General features: G+C 59.5%; 2 protein-coding genes across 2 annotated transcripts in view; both read right to left on the bottom strand.

Moving 5' to 3' along the window:
* The window catches only part of TLE6 (TLE family member 6, subcortical maternal complex member), a 102,913-nt gene extending 93,411 nt beyond the window's left edge, over positions 1 to 9,502 (bottom strand). Inside the window, exon 1 of the mRNA XM_081284356.1 lies at positions 9,490 to 9,502. The gene's annotated coding sequence lies outside the window, so the exon portion shown is untranslated. The remainder of the gene's footprint in view (positions 1 to 9,489) is intronic.
* THOP1 (thimet oligopeptidase 1) lies at positions 739 to 19,869 on the bottom strand. The gene is made up of 13 exons (XM_081284345.1): positions 19,697 to 19,869; positions 17,284 to 17,496; positions 14,238 to 14,386; positions 12,219 to 12,326; positions 10,153 to 10,255; positions 7,082 to 7,242; positions 6,352 to 6,487; positions 5,566 to 5,932; positions 5,044 to 5,245; positions 3,399 to 3,585; positions 3,156 to 3,284; positions 1,582 to 1,718; positions 739 to 1,207 (listed from the first exon to the last, which is right to left on the bottom strand). Exons 1-13 carry the CDS (start codon positions 19,710 to 19,712, stop codon positions 1,052 to 1,054), a joined length of 2,064 nt encoding a protein of 687 aa, XP_081140471.1. The 5' UTR covers positions 19,713 to 19,869; the 3' UTR covers positions 739 to 1,051.
* Positions 19,870 to 20,647: the final 778 nt, after the last annotated feature.

Below are 20,647 nucleotides of genomic sequence, written 5' to 3'. Positions count from 1 at the left end.
CTGGAGAGGTCCTGATACGTGCTGGACTAGGCCAGTATTGCAGTCCCTGCCTCCCAGAACCCCTGGCATGTACCAGGTGCGTGGCAGTGCCCCAGGCTTGGTGAGAACGGGGGGGGGGGGGACAGCCCCAGAAACCCTCCCCAAGGAAGTGAGGACTGGGCTGGACGTCTGGCCCACACCCAGGGGCCTTGGAAAGGAAGACCACAGCTGCTTCCCGCAGCCACGCTGAATCAGAGTGAGCGAGTCCACCAACCCTGCACAGGTCTGGTCACAAGGTCACAGCAGAGTCTCCTGGTGGGTGCTCGGGAGAAAGCACACTCTGTGGGCACGAGGCTGGAGCCGCTGACCATGCAGGCTGCATGTCCCAGGAGGTCCCATCTCCACCAGGCCACGAGTGTACACAGGGTCCTGGGCTCAGGTGAGGCCAGGGCTGAATGTGGAGGGGAGAGGGGATACCCGCAGAAGAGGAGAGATCTTAGCGGGCGACCCCAGGACCTTGGTTTGGCCAGACAGAGCTGAGGGCCCTTCCCAGGTGCCCAGTGTGAGCTTGTCCCCAGGGACCCAGGCATGCCAGAGCCCGGAGCACAAGCACACCACTACCTGGAGCCACAGGCTGACCAGAACCCGAGGACCGAGTGGGACGTTAGGGGTCACAGAGACATCTCGTGTGACCAAGCATAATGGCCACCTGCAGCTACTCCACGACGGGAGGGAGAGCAAAGACCAGCCGAGAGCCCCTTTTGTTTGACATGTTTAATGGCTGCATCTCAGAACCACCTTGTAGACGGAAGGCGGCCCTCGGAGGGATACCCTAGTGCAACAGGACGAGGCCCTCGCCGGGGAGGGCACTCGAGCGCCAGCTCGCACACCAGCTCCAGCCCAGAAGGGGCCACAACAGGACATCCGAGACCTAGACGTGACAAGGACAAGGGAGAAACTGCCCCGTGTGCCCACCCTCAAAAAGCACCGTGCTGGTGGCCGCCCACCCCAGACTGGGGCTAAGGCACAGGGCGGCAGGAACATGGGCTGGACGTGGATCCCGTGGGCAATGTCAGCAGGAGGGGGGCTCACTGCCCTCCACCGGCAGTCCCTTGCTTAGGAGGAAGGCGTCCTGCCTGGGGTCGCGGCCCAGGAAGAGCTTCAGCATGGCACTGGCGTCCTCGGAGCCGCCGGGCCTCAGGATGGTGCTTCTGTAGTCCATGCCAACCTGCCAGGGCAGAGCAAGCTGGGCTGGGCGCAGAGGGCGGGAGGTGGCGGGTGGCCTGGGGCCCGCGTCAGTGCAGACGCCTGGTGGGAGGTCCCTGGTGGAGGCTCAGGAAGGGCAGGGCCTGGGCCAGGGCTGAGCAAGGCTGGACAGGCTGCTGGGCTTCAGCAGGGGCCCTGGCCGGGAACACAGGGCCGAGGACTCAGCACCACGCCCTAGAGGCCTGGTCTCCACCTGCCACTCTGTCACCTGGCAGTGGGCCTGGGGCCCTGGGTGTGCCATTCCTGGTCCTGGACCAGGGACCATCACAGAACTCTGGGCTGATGTAGGCCGAGACCCTTCCCTGGAGACCCCCGACCCGTGCTCGCTGCCCTCACCTTGCGGTTCAGGACGCCCTCCTGCTTGAAGCGTGTGTGGAACATGTCCATGGAGTACACCTCACTCCACAGGTAGCCGTAGTACTGGGCATCGTAGCCCCCCGCCAGGTGGCCGAAGGTAGCAGGCATGTTGGTACCTGCACAGAAGAGCGAGGCTCAGGTGCAGCCTCCTGGGCTCCCAGGGAGGGAGGTGCCGGCAGCTGTCCCAGAGCCTGGCCAGGCAGGGGGTGGGCACATGGCCAGAGGGAACGTGCTGCTCTGCAGGCAGGGTGGGCATGCTTGGGTGTCACATGGGCACCGCAACGAGGTGGCCAACGAGGGGCTTGGGCTGCCGGCTCCAGGCACACTCCCTGGTTGGCCACACCCATCATCCCAGTAACCCAGGAGGCCATGGCAGGAGCGACGCGGGTTCCAGGCCAGTGGGCAACAGCCAGGCCCTGGCTCAAAACAAAAATAAGGGCTGGGCTGGGTACAGGGGCACAGCCTGTAATCACAGAGGCTCGGGAGGCTGGGGTGTTGGACTGCAGGTTCAGGGACAGCCTCAGGAACCGAGACCCTGTCTCTTAAAAATAAGGGCTGGGCTGGGCTGGGGCTCAGCAGTAGAGTGCTCGCCCAGCACGTGCGAGGCCTGCCGTCCATCCCAGCCTGAAAACCCCTCGGGTGAAAAACCTCTTAAGTGCTTAGAAATATTAATCCATAAAACGCTGCATGTTGAGGGCTGGGCTGGGGCTCAGTGGTAGGGCGCTCGCCTAGCACGTGCGGGGCCCTGGGTCCCATCCTCAGCACCACATACAAATAAAATAAAGGTGCTGTGTCCCCAACAGCTAAAACGACAACAACCAATGCTGTAGCGTCGTCCTTGTGTGCACGAGCGTGTGTACACAGCCCAAGGATGCACACCACACGCTATGCCCGTTTTCTTAGATTCTGCAGTCTGCCACGCTTCAGGATCAAGAAGACCCTAATTCCCTCGTCTGTTTCTCTGAAGCAAAGGCCCAAGAGAACCTGGGCCTGAGAGCCAGCCTCCCTGACACCGCCCCTAGTCGGCGGTGGTTTGGCCCCCACGGCGACTCCCACCCACCAGGTAGAAGGCGAGTGGCCTCCGAGGTGCGGCGGAGAGGCACCCAGTGAGGTCCGGCACCCAGAGACACAGCAAGGAGGAAGGAGAGGGCAGGAGGGGCACCTGCCACTCCCCCCACACCACAGAAGTGTGGGGCCAGACCACGCCATAGGGCGGGGTGTCCTGGGCCGCCCAGGGGAGCCACCTCCCCAGCCATGACCCTGCATATCCTGACATCACTGTGTCCCTCTGGGCGGCCACTGTGGAAACCCTGGTCAGGGAAGCCCTCCAGCAGCAGGTGCTGGCAGGACACTGAGTGACACCTGGCTAGGAGCCAAGGAGGGGCCGGGGAGCTGGAGGGTGAGAGCTCGACGCAGTAGGGTCACCCGGCAGTGGAGAGGGCTGGCAGGATTGGGCCAGACACAGCAGCTGGGGGCACCCAGCACAGGGCTGCCTCTCACCCCGGCCGTGGCCCCTGTCCAGGACAGGCTTGGCTGGGCTGGCAAGCGGCTACCTGGTGTGGCCGGGACCCCCAAGATCTCCTGGCAGAGCCGGGCATACTCCTCAGCGGGGTCTGCGTCTGTCTGCGTGTGCAGGGCCTGGTCCACCTTGGCGAGGACAATCTGGCGCAGGTTGAAGAGGCCTAGCAGGAGGAGGCGGAGAGGAGACTGACGTGGGTGGCCTCAGAGGTCCAGGCCCTGGCAGGACACACTGGGACCACAGGCCGAGGGCAGAGCCCCTGTCCCCAGGCGCGCACCTGTGTTGGCCTGCCGGGACTTGATGAGCTTGTCCAGCAGCTCCTGGGGCACGGCGCTGCCCGTGCGGTAGTGCTGGGACATGCGCAGCAGGGGCTCCTTCTCCCACACCCAGTTTTCCAGCATCTGGGACGGGGCCTCCACAAAGTCCCGCTCCACGTGGGTCCCGCTGAACATGGCGAACTCAGCCTGTGGGGCACAGGAGGCCTCAGCTCCCCGCCCTGCTCCAGACACCCGACCTGGCCGCACCTGGGCACAGCCGTGCAGGCCAGCCTCCTGAGCACAGGTGGGCCCGCAGCCGATGTGCTGGGCACAGCCCTCCCCTCAGCCTGTGAAGCCTGAAGATGATGGGCACAGAGACGCTCCCGGGCTACTGAAGATGGCAGCCACCTATGCTCCTCTGTCCTGTCCGCAGAGCCGACCCCTAGAGAGGGCAAGGCAGGTCACAGAGTGACAAAAGCCCAGCTAGATAAAGACTATGGAGTGAGCCTCGTCCAGGTCAGACACGTGCTCCTCAGGCCACCAAGGAGCAAACTGCACAGTTGGAACTCAGCCACGAGCAGGAGCGAGGGGACAATGCGGCAGTGTGGACTGGGCCCACTGGGGACCAGACACAACGTCACCGCCACTCCACTGACTGGAAACGTCAAACAGGGCAGTGCTGAGGCAGGAAGTGGATGCGTGGGTACAAAGGGCTGGGGAGATGCCAGCGCGGTGGCACACAGCTGTAGTCCCAGTGACCTGCGAGGCCGGGGCAGGACGGCAAGTTCAAGGGCAGCCTCAGCAACTCAGCAAGGCCCTGTCTCAAGACTGAAAGGGTTGGGGTGTGGCTCCGTGGAACATGCCCCTGGCTCATCTCAGTCCTGAGGACACAGGGCTGGGGTGACTACTACGGGATGGGCTTCTTTTTGGGGCACAGGAGGCTGGACAACTTGGATGTGTTAAAGTCGACATGCGCCCGGTCCCCAGGGCTCCTGCCTGCCATCTCAGGACGTTCCTGGTGGGGGGAGAAGCGCAGTAGGACAGCGAGAGGCAGCAGAGCTCGTCCAGGGGCAGGCTCCAGGCTGCCACAGGACACAGGCTGCAGCCTGCCACACCTTGGTCCCCTGGGCGCAGCGTTTCCGTCCGGGGTGGAGCTCTGAGCCCACTTCCAAGGCCCCACTGGGTCCCCTGGCTTTCCTGGGGTCCTTGGCAGGAGCGGCAGGAGGCGGCCTCTGCACCTCTTCCAGCGCGTCGGCAGCTCCGCGAGGCTTGGGGCTGGACTGTGTTCCTCCCAAGAGCCACCGTGCAGGTGCTAAGCCCTCAAACCAAAGAATGTGATGTGCCGGGGCCGGGGACCTCCAAGAGGGCAGCAGGCGGGCCTCGTCCATCCCGACTTGTCGAGTTCAGGACTAGCTGGCAAGGGGGCGGTTTCAAGGCACAGAGAGAAGACGCCCTCACCAGCCAAGGCCCCCAGAGGAGGCAGCCACCCCATGCGACGGTGGGGCTGTCTTGGGACCGCCAGGAAATCATACCCACGACTGAGCCATCGGCTTTGTGGCACCTTGTGATGGCAGCCCCGGGCCACAGTCAAGGTGGGGCCGCCATCTCCACGGTGATGTCCGGTGCAGAGCCCCACGGGCGGCAGACCCCCAAGCCCACACCCACCTGTGAGCAGAGCTGGTGCATCACGTGCCCAAACTCGTGGAAGTAGGTCTCCACCTCGTCGTGCTGCAGCAGGGACGGGGCATCCGGGGTAGGCTTGGTGAAGTTGGCCACCATGGCCGCAATGGCGATCTGGCGGCTCCCGTCCTGCCGCAGGCAGCCTGGCTGCAGGCCGAAGCAGGCCGCGTGCCCGTACTTTCCTTCCCTGGACAAGGAGGCAGGGTCAGGCCCAGGGAACAAGATGCCAGGCTGTCCCATTCTGCCACCCAACTCCAGCTCCTGTAGCCCGACAGATCACAGACCTCAGGACCCCTCAGGACCCCGCGGCCCCACTCCCTGGGCAGGGCCTCCCAGTGTGAAGCCCAAGGCCAGGCCACAAGGCCCTCCCTATGTGCCAAGTAGCCCAGGCACCAGCAGCCGTGTTGGGGAGCAGAGGGAAACGATGGTGACAACCAGGTGTCACCAGGCAGGCCCTAGTGCTCCTCCCCAGAAGGCTCCTCCCTCCCCAGGCCCGGCCATGCCCACCTGGGGTAGAGGTCCAGGTAGAACTTGCCAATCACCTCCCCAGAGGCTGCGTCCTGCACGGAGTACAGCCGCACGTCCTCGTGCCACACGGTGGCGCCCTCCTCCAGGTGGAAGGTGAGCCCCAGGAGCTCCTGGTAGATGCCCAGCAGCCCCCGGGTGACGACCTGCATGGGGAAGTACTCCTTGAGCAGGTTCTGGTCCACGCGGAAGCGCGTCTCCTCCACCTGGTTCATGTAGTAGCGCATGTCCCAGGCGTGGATGCGCCCGTCGAACGCCAGGCCCCGCCTCGCGCACTCAGCCTTCTTCAGCTCCAGGATGACGGCGCGCTCCTGCTCCCCGAGGGGCTTCAGCTTCTGGGCCAGCTCGTCTGGGGAGGCAGGCTCCATCATGCGGGGTCCAACACGCTGGCCCGGCCCTGCCAGCCCCCCCAGACGAGGACGCAAGCTCAAGAGCGAGGACAGGCACCATGCCACGCCCCCAGCTCACGCAGGCGGGCGTCCGCCATCCTCTACTCCACAGGAGGATGCCAAGGCAGGGCTCCCCGCCCCAGGCCCCAGGCGGCACCAGGCAGAGGCCTCACTTCAGAGCCTGGACAATCGACCGTGACGCCCACTGAGCCCCTGCAGGCTGACGGAGGCTGACAGGTGAGGGTCACGGTGCGTGGACGGAGCAAGACCCAGCGCATGGGCAGCAGGCCAGAGAACAGCCGCAGGATCGACTCGCACCTGGGCTGCCCCGTGGTCTTCCCAGGGGAGCCTAGGACCAGTGCAGGTGGGGACAGGTTACCTAGGAAAGTGGCCACGGCCTGGCTGGTCTTGGCCATGTTCATCTCCAGGACGTAGTCGGCGTGTGTGCGGAACCCAAGCAGGCTGGACTTCTGTGCCCGCAGGGCCACCAGCTCCTTGAGGATGGCACAGTTCTCCTGCAACCACACGACAGCCCATGAGCCGGGGTGCCCCCCTGAGCCCTCGCCGTCCTGCGTCTGACAGCCTGGGCTGCTCGGCACTAGGCTGCCCGCCTCAGGTGCCTGTGCCCTTGAGCTCTTTCCAGAATCAGACCCGGCCCCATTGCCCCCTGCAAGAGATGCTAAATGAGGACATGCACCCAGAGGCCACCTGGCCATCCAAGGGGTGTGGAAACCCAGGACTGCGTATGGGGAGTGCACAACCTGAACACCGGGCCACAGCACACAGGCTGTGCCCAGCAGGTCTGCGACAGCTACACCACATGAGAGGGGGACCCCAGGCTGCAGCCAGTGAGGGACAGCTGGAGAGCCATGCCTGGGGCAGCCCTAGATGAGAGCCTGGGAAAGGGCATCCAGGGCCACTGTGCCCAGGGAAGAGCTGGACCCGACAGACACCACTTAGGGACAGACCAAGCCCCACAGGGAGGCCTCTGTGGGTCACTAAAGCCACGCAGGCAGAGGTCAGACGGACCCGGGGACAAAGCCATGGAGGCGGCTCACCCGAGTGGACGGCACCTGGGCCAGCTGCGGAGGCCAAGGGAGGCCACTCACCTCCTTGCAGCGGCAGTTGAAGGCCTCCTCCACCTTCCTCCTGGTCTCGGGCACGTGGCACTTCTTCAGGAGTGGGAAGTAGTGGGGGTACTTGAGGGTGACTTTCAACTTATCATCCTCAGTCTTCTCCAACGAGTTCAGAAAGTCCTCAGGGAGTCCTCCTGTGGGGACAGAACCCGGTGGTATTAAGCGAATGGCACGGCCACAGCGGGCCCAGGGAGCGCAGGGAAGGCATGGGCTTCCCCTATGCAAAGGCTGGGACAGGAGCCAGTAGGGAGTGGTCATTCCAGACAGCACCCTTCCGTGCCCTCAGCAGACTCTGCACCTGGGCAACCCACAGCCTTCTCTTTAGGAAACCCTCGGGGCCAGAAGAGCTGAACGTGGAGTGGGCACGCAGGGAGCCTTGCCCTGGCTGCTCGTGTGGCACGATGGGGGTGGTGGAGCCCTGGTCAGACCCATGCACAGGAGACGCCAGGGGACCTCAAATGCTAAGAAGGAAAATAGGGAGCAGCAAAGAACCAACAGAAAGCTAGGAGGCAAACACCTGTCCCCCAGAATAGGCCTCTCGTGAGCACACTGCCACTCCTGTGGAACTGTCCCTCGTGGGGGTCTCCTGTTATGGCACCACCAGCCAAAGACCCATCTGGTCGCCCGAGTGCCAACAGAGCCTTGCCTTCCCACTGGAGCCTCCAGCAGGGGGACACCCAGGCTGCAGGCCGCATGCTCAAGCTCAGAGCCAGGCACGGGCAGGCTGTGTCATGACCAGGACAGCTTCCCAGGGCCACCTGGGAGGCAGCCTCGGCATGTGGCAAGGGTCCTGAGAGTTTCCAGGTTGGGGTGGAGACATGACTGGCTAGCCGGGCCTCAGTCCTGCTGGGTTCTGTGCTGGCCTAACAGATCCTCACTCACCAGGCAAAAATCAGTCATGGGAGCCCCGACTGGGGTCCCGGGGCCCAGCAGCAGTGACACAGCCCTCAGAACCGACCCCCTGGGCGCCACATACTGCCCTGGGGCTGCGCGCATCTTCCCCCACCACAATCACTGTCACTGTGAAGGGGACCGACTTCTCACCGCTGGCAAAAGAGTCAGAACAAGGAAAAGGGCCGGCTGTGGACCTGAATGGCTGGAACTGAGGGATCACCATGTACTCGGGGACCTTAAGAGTAGACACAGAGCACGTGTGAGACACACATGCATGCCGAGTGTATACAGACATCTCCCCTCTCCAATGGGGTCACACTTGGCCTGTCCACACCCCGGAGTGCTTCCTGTCCCCTGGCCATCCCGGGCCCACCAGGAGCGACAGGTGCTGCTGCCACCAGCACTACAAGGAGGGTGGTCCACACGTCAGCCCCATAGACCAAAGCAAGCAGCGCCCTTCCAGCTGCACGCCCTGCCCTCCCCACTGCAGAGTCAGCAGGTGGTAATTAAAGCCACCAAAGCCAGGACGTCCACACGCCCTCCTGGCTCTATGTAGGGAGCCTGGAGAGGAGCCCTGGGTAGCAACAAGTCACCTGGCACCCATGTCCTGTCCCTAAACTTCTTCCTCCACCAGAGGAGCCCAGACTCTTTGGAGAGGTGGCCGATGCAGGTGCCGGGACAGGGAAGGTGCAGGATGAGCCAGAAGGTGGGCAAGTGCTTGGAAGCCTGGCACACCCAGGGGCACACACGGACACCAAGGAGCCCCACCAGGGGACTGCAGGCTGAGCAGTCAGCACCCGCTGAGCGCTCGAGATCAGCGTTCCACCCCCAGCACGGCACATGCACAGAAGGAAGCAGGCTGGGACCCGCCGGGTCAGACAGGAAGCTCTGCACCTGCACGGCAAGAAGCAGGGACCGCCAGCCTGAGGGGACGTGGTGGCAGAGGGGCACCTGCGGAGCTCCCAGCAAGGGCGGAAGTGCAGGGAGGGCAGCGCCCCACAGCCCACCAGCACAGAGGGCAAGTGCGCCTCTCTGCATAGCGCCCCTCTGCTGGACTCCAGAGGCCCTGTGGCGGGCAGCACAACAGCATGTGGTGGCAGATGCCGCGGCTTCCGGAGCTGGGGAACAGGTGCTCCAGAGCCATCGGGGGCCTCAGCTCTTCCAGGAGCCTGGAGCCAAAGGGTGGGTCTTGTTGCCAGTGACACACAGACCAAGCGAGGAGGGTGGCTGGGCTCAGCCGACTGTCCCTGGGCACTCAGTGGAGGCTGTGTCTGGATCCTGCGGGTTTTCCTGGCCAGCCTCCTCAGAGGCAGCCACCCACGTGACAACATCCCTTAGACGACACCGTCACATGGAACGGGGGACACCAGCCTTGTTGAAACCCCAGCAGAGTCCTCAGGGACAGAAAGACAAACAGGCCCGGCTCTCAAGACAGGAATGAAAGGCCGAGGGACCGCCCTGTCAGAAAGGGTGGGTCTCAGGGAGGGCCCTGGGGGCGCGTGCAGCACGTTCCTGTGGCAGCCCAGATCACACACTCGCAGAATCTCAAGAGATGGGCAGAGCAGACCCCAGACGTGAAAAGTACCCGCAGGTCCCCCCGCGTGTCCTCGAGGCCATTCTGCAGGTCTGGCATGTCCACAGTCAGTTGTTTGGGGAAGGAGAGGCGAGAAGAAGGGGGAACCAGGCCTCCAGGACTCCACACGCGGTCAGGCCTGGGAACAGTGGCTTCCAGGGTTCCCACCTTTCAGGAGGACTGAACCACCGCCAGGGGGCTGGGCTGCGGCGCAGTGGGGGGCGCTCGTCTAGCACGTGCGAGGCCCCAGCACCACATATGATAAGTAAATAAGATTCAGGATTATGCCTATCTACGGCTAAAAAAATACTGGGGAGAAAAAAACAAACAAAAAACCACTCCTGAGGAGGCAGGAACACCTAGTGCCAGCCTCTGCTGCCCCCACAGAGTCACAGCCAAGCCAGGGTTAGCGGCCTCCTGAGGAGGACCTGGAGCCCGGGCTTTCAGAATGCCCATGAGCAGCCAGGTGAGGATGCTCACCATCCGAGGGCAGACACAGCGCCCCCAGCTCCTGCCACCCTGACCGCAGCAGCCCCGAGGAGCAGCCCCGAGGAGCAGCCCGCACAGCCTGCCGTACCTAGCTCTTCGCGCGTGAAAGGCAGGAAGGTGGTGTCCTCGTTCAGGTTCTTGTTGAAGTCGATGCACAGGAGGCTCAGCTTCTTCTTGATGCTCTTGATTTTCTGCCAGAGAGACAACAGCAGTGGAGGAGGGCGGGACCACACGGGCACACGCACCCAGACCGGGACAGAGGCCCCTGCTCGCTCCTATCAAGGGCTTGCCTGGGACGGAGCTCTCCTCCAAGACCCAGGCAGGAACAATGGACAACTGACACACAGTGACTTGGGAGGTGAGGCAGGAGGGTGGCAAGCTTGAGGACAGACTTTGCAACTTAGCAAGACCCATCTCAAAATAAAAAATAAAAAGGGTTAGGAATGTGCCTCAGTGGTAAAGTGACCTTGGTACCAAGTCCTCAGTACCAAAAAAAAAAAAAAAAAAAAAAAAACCCAACTAGAAAAAAGGAAAAATCCCCGTTACCCGTGGGAAGGTGTAGACATCCAGCGTGAAGCTCCACATAACCCTGCACCTGCAGGGCTGGACCCTGGAAAGCTCCAGACTGCGCCCTCTTCTGCTCGGGGTCTAGCCCAGAGCTTTCCAGACCCTCCAAGTAGGAGTTAGCGTCCGTCAGAGACCACAGCCTAAGCTTCTGGGCATCCGATGAACCTAGGTCTGCACCCTCTACCTGACTAACGTGGTTTTCAAGAAACAGGCAAAAGCCAACCCCACTCAAGTGTGAGCTGATTCCCAAGGAACTGACCCCACGGCCTCTTCCAGTCCTGAGGGTGCTTCCTGCCCTCAGGGGCCTCACGCACACCAACCAGGCATGCCAACAAGGCTCTACGGACGAGGTGGGACACGGGACATGCCTGGTGTATGGGGAGGTACGGAATCCCCTGCTCACTAGGGCCACTGTCCAGGAGGAACCCACTGCCGAGAGGGTGTGCAGCTGCCTGGGCTCCACCCTCCCCACCTGGTTCTGGGGGGCTGTGCAGCTCCCACTCTTCCCAACACACTCTGGTTTTCAGCAACCCGAGGCGTCTCCTGATCACTGAGTCTCCTGGCCGAGGTGAGAATCTATAGCCGCCTGAGGTGGGCTCTGCTCTTGGGATCTGGGAGTCCCTCGGTCCCAAGGTGGGATCTAGTTCCACTGTAACCAGCACTGGATTCACCCAAAAACACACCTCCCAGTTCCACTTTCCTTAGCCATTGGCAGGGACTCCCACCTGGCCGGGATGGCCTGTGTGTTAAGTACTGGTCATCAGCAGGGCCACAGGCCTGATGCCTACACTAGCCACATCTATTTCTCTGCACTCTAATGCTTTGGCATCTTGGGGCCTGGCTGACCCTGGGGAGCTGGTCCCTCTGGGGGGCACCAGTTCCTACATTCAGCAAGTGGCTCGCCCTGAAACGTGCCTTTCAGATGCAAACCTGCCAGAGCTGCGCCCACACCTCTGTGGCTCTTGTCCTCCTGGCCACTGTATGCTTGCACTGGTCACCCCAGGGCTGGCTCCTATGCCCAGAGCCAGCCTAGCCGTCCATCGCCACAATCAAGGCTTTGGCCTCACGCCCTTCCCTGCCTGCTCACAACCTAGCAGTGCTCAGAGTCCCTGATGTGCACACCCTGTTCCTGGGAGCTGCAGCAAACCATCCTCATGGGGTGCTTGCCCTGATCTGCCTCTCAGAACCTCAGCCACAGCCCTGCTCCAAGCTCTGCACACGCTAACGCAGGGAATCCTACAGAGGGTTCCAGGAGGCAGTCCTCAGAATGTTCCCTTGGAGCCTGATCACCCCACCAGGTGGTGGCACAGTAGGGCTGGTTCAGGTTGCCAGGACTTAGACGTGGGTCTTGCTCATGGCATGGTCCAGTCTGCAGCAGCACTGACCCATTATCCCTGTTGTTTTGTGGCCCTGAGAGGGGAGATGGGGGCCCACGTGGCCTATTTGGGACCACAGGGACCTGGCCCCTGGACCAGAAGCAGGCAGCCAAGGCTCTCAGGCTCAGAGGTCAGACCCTCCACATTCAGCAGGCAGCACAGCCTGAGTGGCTCTGGACAGACCCGTCTTGGGACAAAGCCACTCACTCACTTCCTGAGTTTCCTTGGGGAGGTGGAGCCCGTTTCTCCGGCCAAGCTTGATCAGCCGCTCCAGGTAGCGCTGCGCCTCTGGCCTCAGTGAGTCCTTCTCAACTTTTTCCTGCAAGTACCAAATGGAAACATTGACATGAAGAATTAGGACAACACCAAATGCTGGCCAGGAAAGACGAATTCTCTGGTGGGAGTGGGAGAGTGTGGCTGCTTCCAGACAACAGCTGGGCAGTCTCTTAAGACCCAGTCACCCAATCATTAATGCCTACCACAGGCTGGGCACACGGCATTCCAGAGCGGTAATGCCATGTCCACTCGAAACCTGAACCGAGTGCGTGCTTTGCTCTGAACGGCCCCAGCTGACAGGCCAGGGTAAACAGTAACAAGGGGCAGGGCTGGGGGAGACCGGCATTCTGGTCCTGGAGTTGTGCAACAGCTGTGCACCATGTCACCACCGGGGGAGGTGTGCAAGATGTTCTCACAAGTACACTGAACCTACCGGTGCCTCGATAAAGACAAAGTTTTTTTTTTTTTTTTTTAATTGGTTGTTCACAACATTACAAAGCTCTTGACATATCATATTTCATACATTAGATTGAAGTGGGTTATGAACCCCCAATTTTACCCCAAATGCAGATTGCAGAATCACGTCGGTTACACATCCACAATTTTACATAATGCCCTATTAGTAATTGTTGTATTCTGCTACCTTTCCTATCCCCTACTATCCCCCCTCTCCTCCCCTCCCATCTTCTCTCTCTACCCCATCTACTGTAATTCATTTCTCTCCTTGTTTATTTTCCCATTCCCCTCACAACCTCTTATATGTAATTTTGTATAGCAATGAGGGTCTCCCTTCATTTCCATGCAATTTCCCTTTTCTCTCCCTTTCCCTCCCATCTCATGTCTCTGTTTAATGTTAATCTTTTCTTCCTGCTCTTCCTCCCTGCTCTGTTCATAGTTGCTCTCATTATACCAAAGAAGACATTTGGTATTTGTTTTTTAGGGACTGGCTAGCTTCACTAAGCATAATCTGCTCTAGTGCCATCCATTTCCCTGCAAGACAAAGTTTTTAAAAGTTGCTTTAATGTACTCCCAGCTCCTCACGCTCCGACCCATGGCAGTAGCCATGCTCTGGGGAGGTGTACCTGCCTCCTGGCCCACCAGCCGGGGCGTGCTGGCAACAGCAGCACCAGGTCCTCGCCGCCCAGGACAGGAGGGCGGCACAGGCATCCACAGGAGGTCACACCTTCCACCACATCACCCCTGTTGGGCTCCTGTGGGCACAGGCTGCTGTCACCAAGCAACACCTCGGTGGCTGGGCCCAGGAACCCAGTGGTGCCTGTGAGAAAGCCTGTAGCCCCCTGAGTGGACGCTTTGCTAGACTTGTTCTTGTCATTATTTGTCTTTTTAACTTTTCCTCAGTTGCAAAGCAAACAGAAGGTGATTGTTTTGGGTGGGGCAGGGATTAAGCCCAGAGATGCTCTACCACTAACCCTCACCCCAAGCCCCTATCTCAAGGAAGGTCTTGCCAAGTTTCCAGGCTGGCCTGGAACTCACCCCGTCCTGCCCAGACGAGTCGCTGGGATGACAAGGTGTGGCCACTGCGCCTGGCAAAGCTTACCATCGAAAGGTGTTTAACTGTGTTCTCTGTGATGCAGCCACTGCAGCTGTCTGTCCCCAGAAGTGGTTGTCATGTGATACTTTTTTTTTTTGGTACCAGGGATGGAATCCAGGGGCGCTTTATCACTAAGCCAGATCCCCAGGTTTTTCTTTTTCTTTTCTTTCTTTTTATTTTTTTTTTTATTTTATTTTTTTAATATCAGAAAGGGCCTTGCTAAGTTGCTGAGGCTGACTTTGGACTTGCAATCCTCCTGCCTCAGCCTCCTGAGTCGCTGGGATGACAGGATGACACCACACCCAGCATTGTCATGTTTTTTTAAAAGCAAGAGAACAGAGCTCTCCGGTCCTGAGGAAAGAGACCTGCCGCCTGGCGGTCCCATCCTGCCCAAGGCCTCACCTGCAGCCAGACGATCCTCTGGTACACATCCTGCCTCATGCTCATCTCCACGTCAAACTCGGAGAGCTTTTTGTCCGCCTCCGTGCTGGCCGAGCGGATGTCCTTGGCTGGAGACACATGCTGGGGGAAGTCAAGGATGTTCCTCTGGACTGCAACAGGTGGGAGAACAGATGGTGGGAAGCAGCCCCACAGGGCCCGCATGGCCACCCAGCCCCGCCCTGCCCAGGCACAGCTGTTGGTCCCTCCTCACTGAAATCCTCCACTCAGGCCTGAGCTGGACACTGGCTCAGAGGCAAAGAGCTGTTACCATGGTCTCAGGAGACACAGATTCAATTCACGACACTCCACGGTAGGAAAGACCACGACAGAACACACGTGACCAGACCAGGGTGCGCAGGAACCCAATTCCAAAGAAACAGCCACAGCCACAGCCTCACTGTGACTAACAGAGAAGCAGCGTGAACCAGCAGCCGAACTCGCAGGGAGTCACCTGACCAGAACACAAGACCTCAGGGGACCTGCGCACCCTCAGCAGGAGTCCCCACGACCAGTGGGGGCAACCCTGTACCCATGAAGGGTGAAGGGGTACACAGCGTGGTACACCCACACTGATAGGAAGCATCCAGGAGAGCCTACGGACAGAAGGTGGTCTCGTGGGTGACAGGACTGGGGAGGGACAGAGTGACACAAAAGATGCAGAGTTTCTTTCTGGGGGAATAAAAATGCTCTAAGTGGAGGAGTGTCAGCAGCTGGGCACTCCGTGAGCACTGAGAGCCACTGAGACGTGGACCTCAAGTGGGAGAGCCGCACAGCCAGCTCGGCTCAGCAGGGCAGTTTGAAAAGGAAATGGAGCTGGGAACAGTGTCCACGCCTGTGGTCCCCGTCACTCTGCAGCTGAGGCAGGAGGACCACTGGGCTCAGGAGTTCAAGGCTGGCCTGCGCAACACAGCAAGACACCGTCCGGTGGGGAAAAAGCAGCATATGCTTTGCACTGGAGAGATTCAGATCAGTGAGGTGGACACCATGATCCTGCAGCCAGTGCAGACCCCCAGCCTGGGAGGGTTCCCTGCACAGCAAGACCTGTCAGGCAGTGGGGAGGCCCGGCCCGTGAAGCTCAGGAGCACTGAACACAGTGGTGGTCCGCGGCAGGTTGACACAAAGTCCTTTTGGGATGTCCAGGCTAGGGACCACCCAGGCACTGTAGGTACACTATAGGTGATAGCCTAGCACCACGGGTGGAAAGGGCCTGTGTGATCAGAGAAGCACCACGCTCAGCCAGGGGAGGAGGATTCAGGTCAGGTGGCAAGGCTCTGGGAGAGGCGGGAAGCTCCAGGGCACAGGACAGGCAGGCCCAGGCTGTGGCTGCATGCGGAGGGCAGTGGCATGACCAACTCCGGCTGCCTTCACCACTGCTCTGGCCACTGAGTGGAAAGGGATGAGCAGCTGCAGGAGAAGGTGGGAACCACGAACAGCCATGGCACAGTCACACCCAGGAAGAGGCAGGCGGAGTTACCTGAGGGCCAGCAGACTCACTTGACACAGAGTGAGAAATCAGAACAACACACCTTGCATCCCAAGTACCACAACACAGTTTTCAAGTGGCAGCTCCTACAACACACCATAATCACCCATCTAAAAACTTTTAGGGACAATGATGTCTCAAAAATCAAACTTTCCTCCTGCCTCAGCTGAATCTCTCCAGTGTATGCTGCTTTTCCCCCACAGGACGGTGTCTTGCTGTGTTACCCAGGCCAGCCTTGAACTCCTGAGCCCAGTGGTCCTCCTGCCTTCACCTGCCCGAGGCCAGAGTGACCAGAGGCAGAGCCGGACTCCACCCAGCTTCTGCCAACAGCAGCAACCCCTCTGGAGTCAGCCTGCTGCGGCCTGGAATGAAATCCATGCTGGAGACAGCTCCAGGCTGAGAGCCCCTCAGCTAGAGCTCAGTGAGGCTCCATGGTTCCAAGGAAAGGGAGATGGTGCCCGAGACCCGGGACAGCGTGTTTCCTTGCTGACAGTCCTCTGTAGCAAGACCACATGCTCTTTTGGACACACCTATACACCGTCAACCTCTATGAACAGCTCTGGGACAGTTTCCTGACCCCTTCAACCAGGTGGTCCTCACAAAGTGAGCAAAGGGGCTGTGCTGGCTGGTGAGGGGCACACTTGAGGGTCACCCAAGTTTAGGGTGAGGTGGGGCAGGACACAAAAGGAGGCTGTGTGGTTTGAGCACCGTTTGTGCCCTCCCTGTCCCCAAGGAGGTGAGGCCTCACTGGGTGTAGCTTCCCAATCTTGGATTTCCCAGCCTCAAGGACTGTGAACCAAAATAAACCTCTCAACACATGACCCAGTCTCAGGTATTGTTACAGCCACAGAAAACGTACTAAGTCGACAGGGTAGTGGTGGGCACCTGTAGTGCCAGCTATTTAGCAGCCTGAGGCAGAAGGATCCTGAGCCCCAGAATTCAAGATTAGCCTGGGTAACACAGCTAGGACTTGTAGCAAAACCAGAGCTGGGCATGGTGGCACACACCTGTAATCCCAGTAACTAGGGAGGCTGAGGCAGGAGGATCTCAAGTTTGAGGCTAGCCTAGACAACTGAGTAAGGCCCTAAGCAACTTAGCAATGCCCTGTCTCAAAATAAAACACATACACACAAACAAACTAAGACCCAGGCAGAGTTCACTAGTTCAACAGAAAATAAACACCCTCTGGGACTGGGAAGAGGTTAGCCGGACTCCGGTTTCAAGGCTGTCACAGGAGCTGGCTCCCTCCCACTTTAGGCTCCCAGATGATGCAACCCAGGACAGCTGTGGACAGACGGGCAGTGAGGTGGAGGAACAGGACGGGCAGTGAGGTGGAGGAACACAGAGCAGGAGCCTTCTCTCCTGAAAGACTCCTGGTGCCTGACCGGGATGGGCGTGCCTGATCACTACTGCCCTGGAAGCAGGTGGGCGTCAAGGAGTGGGGGGTGATCAGCACTGGGCCCTGAGCCTGCCGTGGTGTCACCTTGGCACGACACTCCCCACTGCATACTGAGCAGGACTCACCTGTGTAGGACACCTCCACATCAGCCAGTGCCTTGAGGGTGCTCTCGTAGGAGACATCCTCAAACTTCTGTGAGCCCACCTGGTCGTACACCTGCTTGGTCTGCTCGATGAGCTCCTTGGTGAGCACCTCGATCTGCTGCGCGCTCAGGTCCCACCTCAGGTAGTTCACCACGGAGCAGGGGGTGGCCGTGTCCAGCACGTCTCCTGCACAGGCTGGACAGAGAGAAGCCAGCACCAACCACGTCTGAGCAAGTCTACACTCAGGGTCAAAGTGACCCAGGGGTCTCGTGGAGAAGCACAGACTGCGGTGACTCTGTCCTCTCAAGTCCCTCCAGGGACACTAGGCAACATCTGGGGACATTTGGAAGGGATGCCACTGGCATGGACTGGTGGAGACTAGGGATGTGCTCAACACCCCACAGTACCCAGGACACCCAGCACACAATGTCAACTGCACCACTGCTAGAAACCCTGCCTGGAGACCCAAGCACCTCAGAGTTCCAGGTTAACAGAAAGGAGGAGCTAGACCCCGGGGCACTCACTGCTCAACTCCCACCATGCCAGAGGACGAAGAAGGCAGGAAGGGGGATTTCCTAGAGAAGCCCCTTCTATTGCTCCCTCCAGGCTCCACACCCAGGTGGGAGCATGGGCTCCTAGAAGCTCATTAACTCAGTAAGCTCTTCAGGAGGAGGTGTGGCCCCACAGGTGCTGCAGGAGTACGAGGGGCCTCGTCCACCCACTCCCGTGCCTCCCTGAGAAAGAGGTGCCTAAAATGACCTGCCAGGTGACCCTGCAGGAGGGCCAGAAGAGGAACTGCTTGTGGCTGGGCACAAGCTAAGCAACTCAGTGACACCTTGTCTGTAAAGAAAATACAAAATAGGCCTGGGGTGTGGCTCAGTGGTGGAGCACCCCTGAGTTCAATCCCTGGTACCAAGAAGAAAAAAAGAAAATCAAGCCCCCCCCCCCCCATTTTGGAAAGGTAATACAATAAGTACATAGTCCATACGTTATAACATCTAAATAGAGTGGAGAAACACCTAATAACCAAATCAGTCTTTCTGCAGTGGAGCAAAGAAATGAACACTAGGATTCCTCTCTCCTAGCACTGAACGTGGAGCTGGACAGTCTCTGGGATGGGCTGCCCTGGATACGGAAGTGTGTGAAGCAGCATCCCTGGTCTCCACTCATTCCACCAGGAGCACCCGCCCCAGTCATGACAGCCACAAGTGTCCCCAGGTGGCATGAATGCCCCAGTTAACCACTGAGAGGCTGAGAAAAAGGAGGTGCATCAGTCGGACTTTCTGGCCAAATGACTGCTGCAAACTTCAAGCAAATCTTGTTCATGGAGCAGTTTTAATTTAAAAACTGCAGAAAGGGAACCATGCACCCATATTAAAACTTGTGGTCAAGCAGAGTGTCAGGAGCTCAGGGAAGATGGAGAACAATGGGAACTGGAATTGCCAGGAAACTCTCCCAGAGGAGCAAGGATCTGAGACCCTGTGGAAGTCCACTCAATCTGTAAATATTTACTGGCTGCAGCCTCTGTGCTGGGTCTCTGAGTTAATGATCCAGCAGCAAACAAGGCAGACAACATTCCTGCCTCCCTGAAGCCTCAATTGGCCTAATTATTATTATTAACGTTTACCATGTTTATTGGGTGCTGGAGAAAGAACTGGGGGAGGGCAGCCTGCATAAGAAAATTCAAGGATATAAACAAGGAGGCACCACACAACCTGAGCGATTCTCTAAAATACAGAGAACAGGTCACATTGCTCCCCTGATGAAAACCCTTCCAACGGTGCCCCTTTGCCCTTAAAATGAAAGAGTTCCCAGGTGCCTGTTTTAGCCAAAATGACTCTCAAAACGCTGGTGTTCCAGGCTCCCCGCCTATGCCCTGGGGGTCCCTCCGTCCGGGAGGAACCCTCCCTAGCTTTGGCAGGCAGCTCCTTCTGCCCTAGAGTCCAGGCTCCAAGGCCGCCACCCCAGGGGGCCCTCCAGGCCCACCTCTGTACAGGGGGCTCCCCGAGACCGCCTGCGGCACGCCACCGACCCCCATCTAAAGTCCTCGTTTGCACGTTAACTTCTGAACGACCGATTTCCCTGCAGAACTCCAGAAGCACGGGGCGCAGGTCCTAATCACTGTCCGCCCCCCCCCCCCGCCCCGGAGTCCACCCCAGGGCCCGACCCGTCCACGGGGGAAGCTCGCGAAGTTTGCGAATTGGATGAAGCGCTGGAAAAGTTGTTTCATTCATTCGGCAGACCAGGAGGCAGGGTCAGCCACCAACTGCCCGCCATTCTGGGCTCAGGGTCACTGGGCTCGGGTCTCAGGCCCAAGTCGCGATCCCGGGAGACGCGCGGGTGCAGGGGACGCCGGGGTCCGGCCAGCTGGGCCTCGGCGAGAGGCGGCTAGTACCTGCGGGGGGCTTCATGGCGGGCGGGTCTGCTCCGGCGGCACCCTCGCTGCAACCGGCCAGCGTCCACCAGCCTCAGCTGAGGTGGACACCTCCAGCGCCTCAGGTCCGCTGCCGCCGTCGGCCGCAGACTGAGGCGCCCGCCGCCCGCGCGCCCAGGGCATGCTGGGAGGGCGCGTGCGCAGGGACCACAGGGCGCAGGCGTGCTGGAGCTCCGCCCACACCTCGAGGCCGCGGACCCGCTGACGCTCCACTCTACGCACGTGCTGCAACCCTCCCGGCCCATCATTGGTCCTCAGAGGTGGATGGGCGGAGCTACCGGCTACACCCATCCAGAACCTCGCGGTCCAGTGGGAAAGAGCGTTTCCGTGGAAACCGCACACACCTGTGGCTCTGAAGCGTTCCTGCCTCAACCTACCAAATCGCTGGGATTACAGCCGTGGCCATCACGCGCGGCTGCCTCCTTTTTACAATTGTGTATTGAGTTGTTTTTATAAGCTTTCTCCCTCCTAGGGGCTCCCCCCACTCCGGGGATTGAACCCAGGGCCTTGTGCATGTGATGCAGGCACTCTACCAACTGAGCTGTATGCCCAGCCCTCTTAGGGGCCTCTTGTTATGGATCGCTTATAGTATCCCAAAACACTTTTTGTAGGTTATTTCCTTCCTAGTATCCGGTCCGGCTTCCAGCATCTAAGTAATAGTGTAGGTACCCTAAGTGTCAAGCGAATGTGGTTCATCAATTTAAGAAACCACAGTTAAAAAGAAAAAGAAAACAAACATAAGCTAGAAAGTATAATCAAGAAAGTGTCAGTAAAGAAGCCAGGCTAGGTGACACAGGCCTGTAATCCCAGGGACTCACGAGGCTAAGACGGGAGGATCGAAAACTCCAGACCAGCCTCAGCAATTTAGGGATATCTTGTCTCAAAATAAAAAATAATAGTACCAAAAAATAG

Source organism: Spermophilus citellus (assembly GCF_964194105.1).
Source record: "Spermophilus citellus genome assembly, chromosome: 3".
NCBI lineage: Eukaryota > Metazoa > Chordata > Mammalia > Rodentia > Sciuridae > Spermophilus > Spermophilus citellus.
Note: the sequence above shows the minus strand (reverse complement) of the source record. Positions and strands in the feature narration are given on the sequence as shown.

Coding starts and splice junctions, on each gene's coding strand:
- THOP1 (XM_081284345.1), bottom strand. Junction 14,387..17,283: donor TGTGGAGGTGTCCTACACAG/GTGAGTCCTGCT, acceptor CACCTGTTGCAG/TCCAGAGGAACATCCTTGAC. Junction 3,285..3,398: donor GTCCCGGCAGGCCAACACAG/GTGCGCGCCTGG, acceptor TCCTCCTGCTAG/GCCTCTTCAACCTGCGCCAG.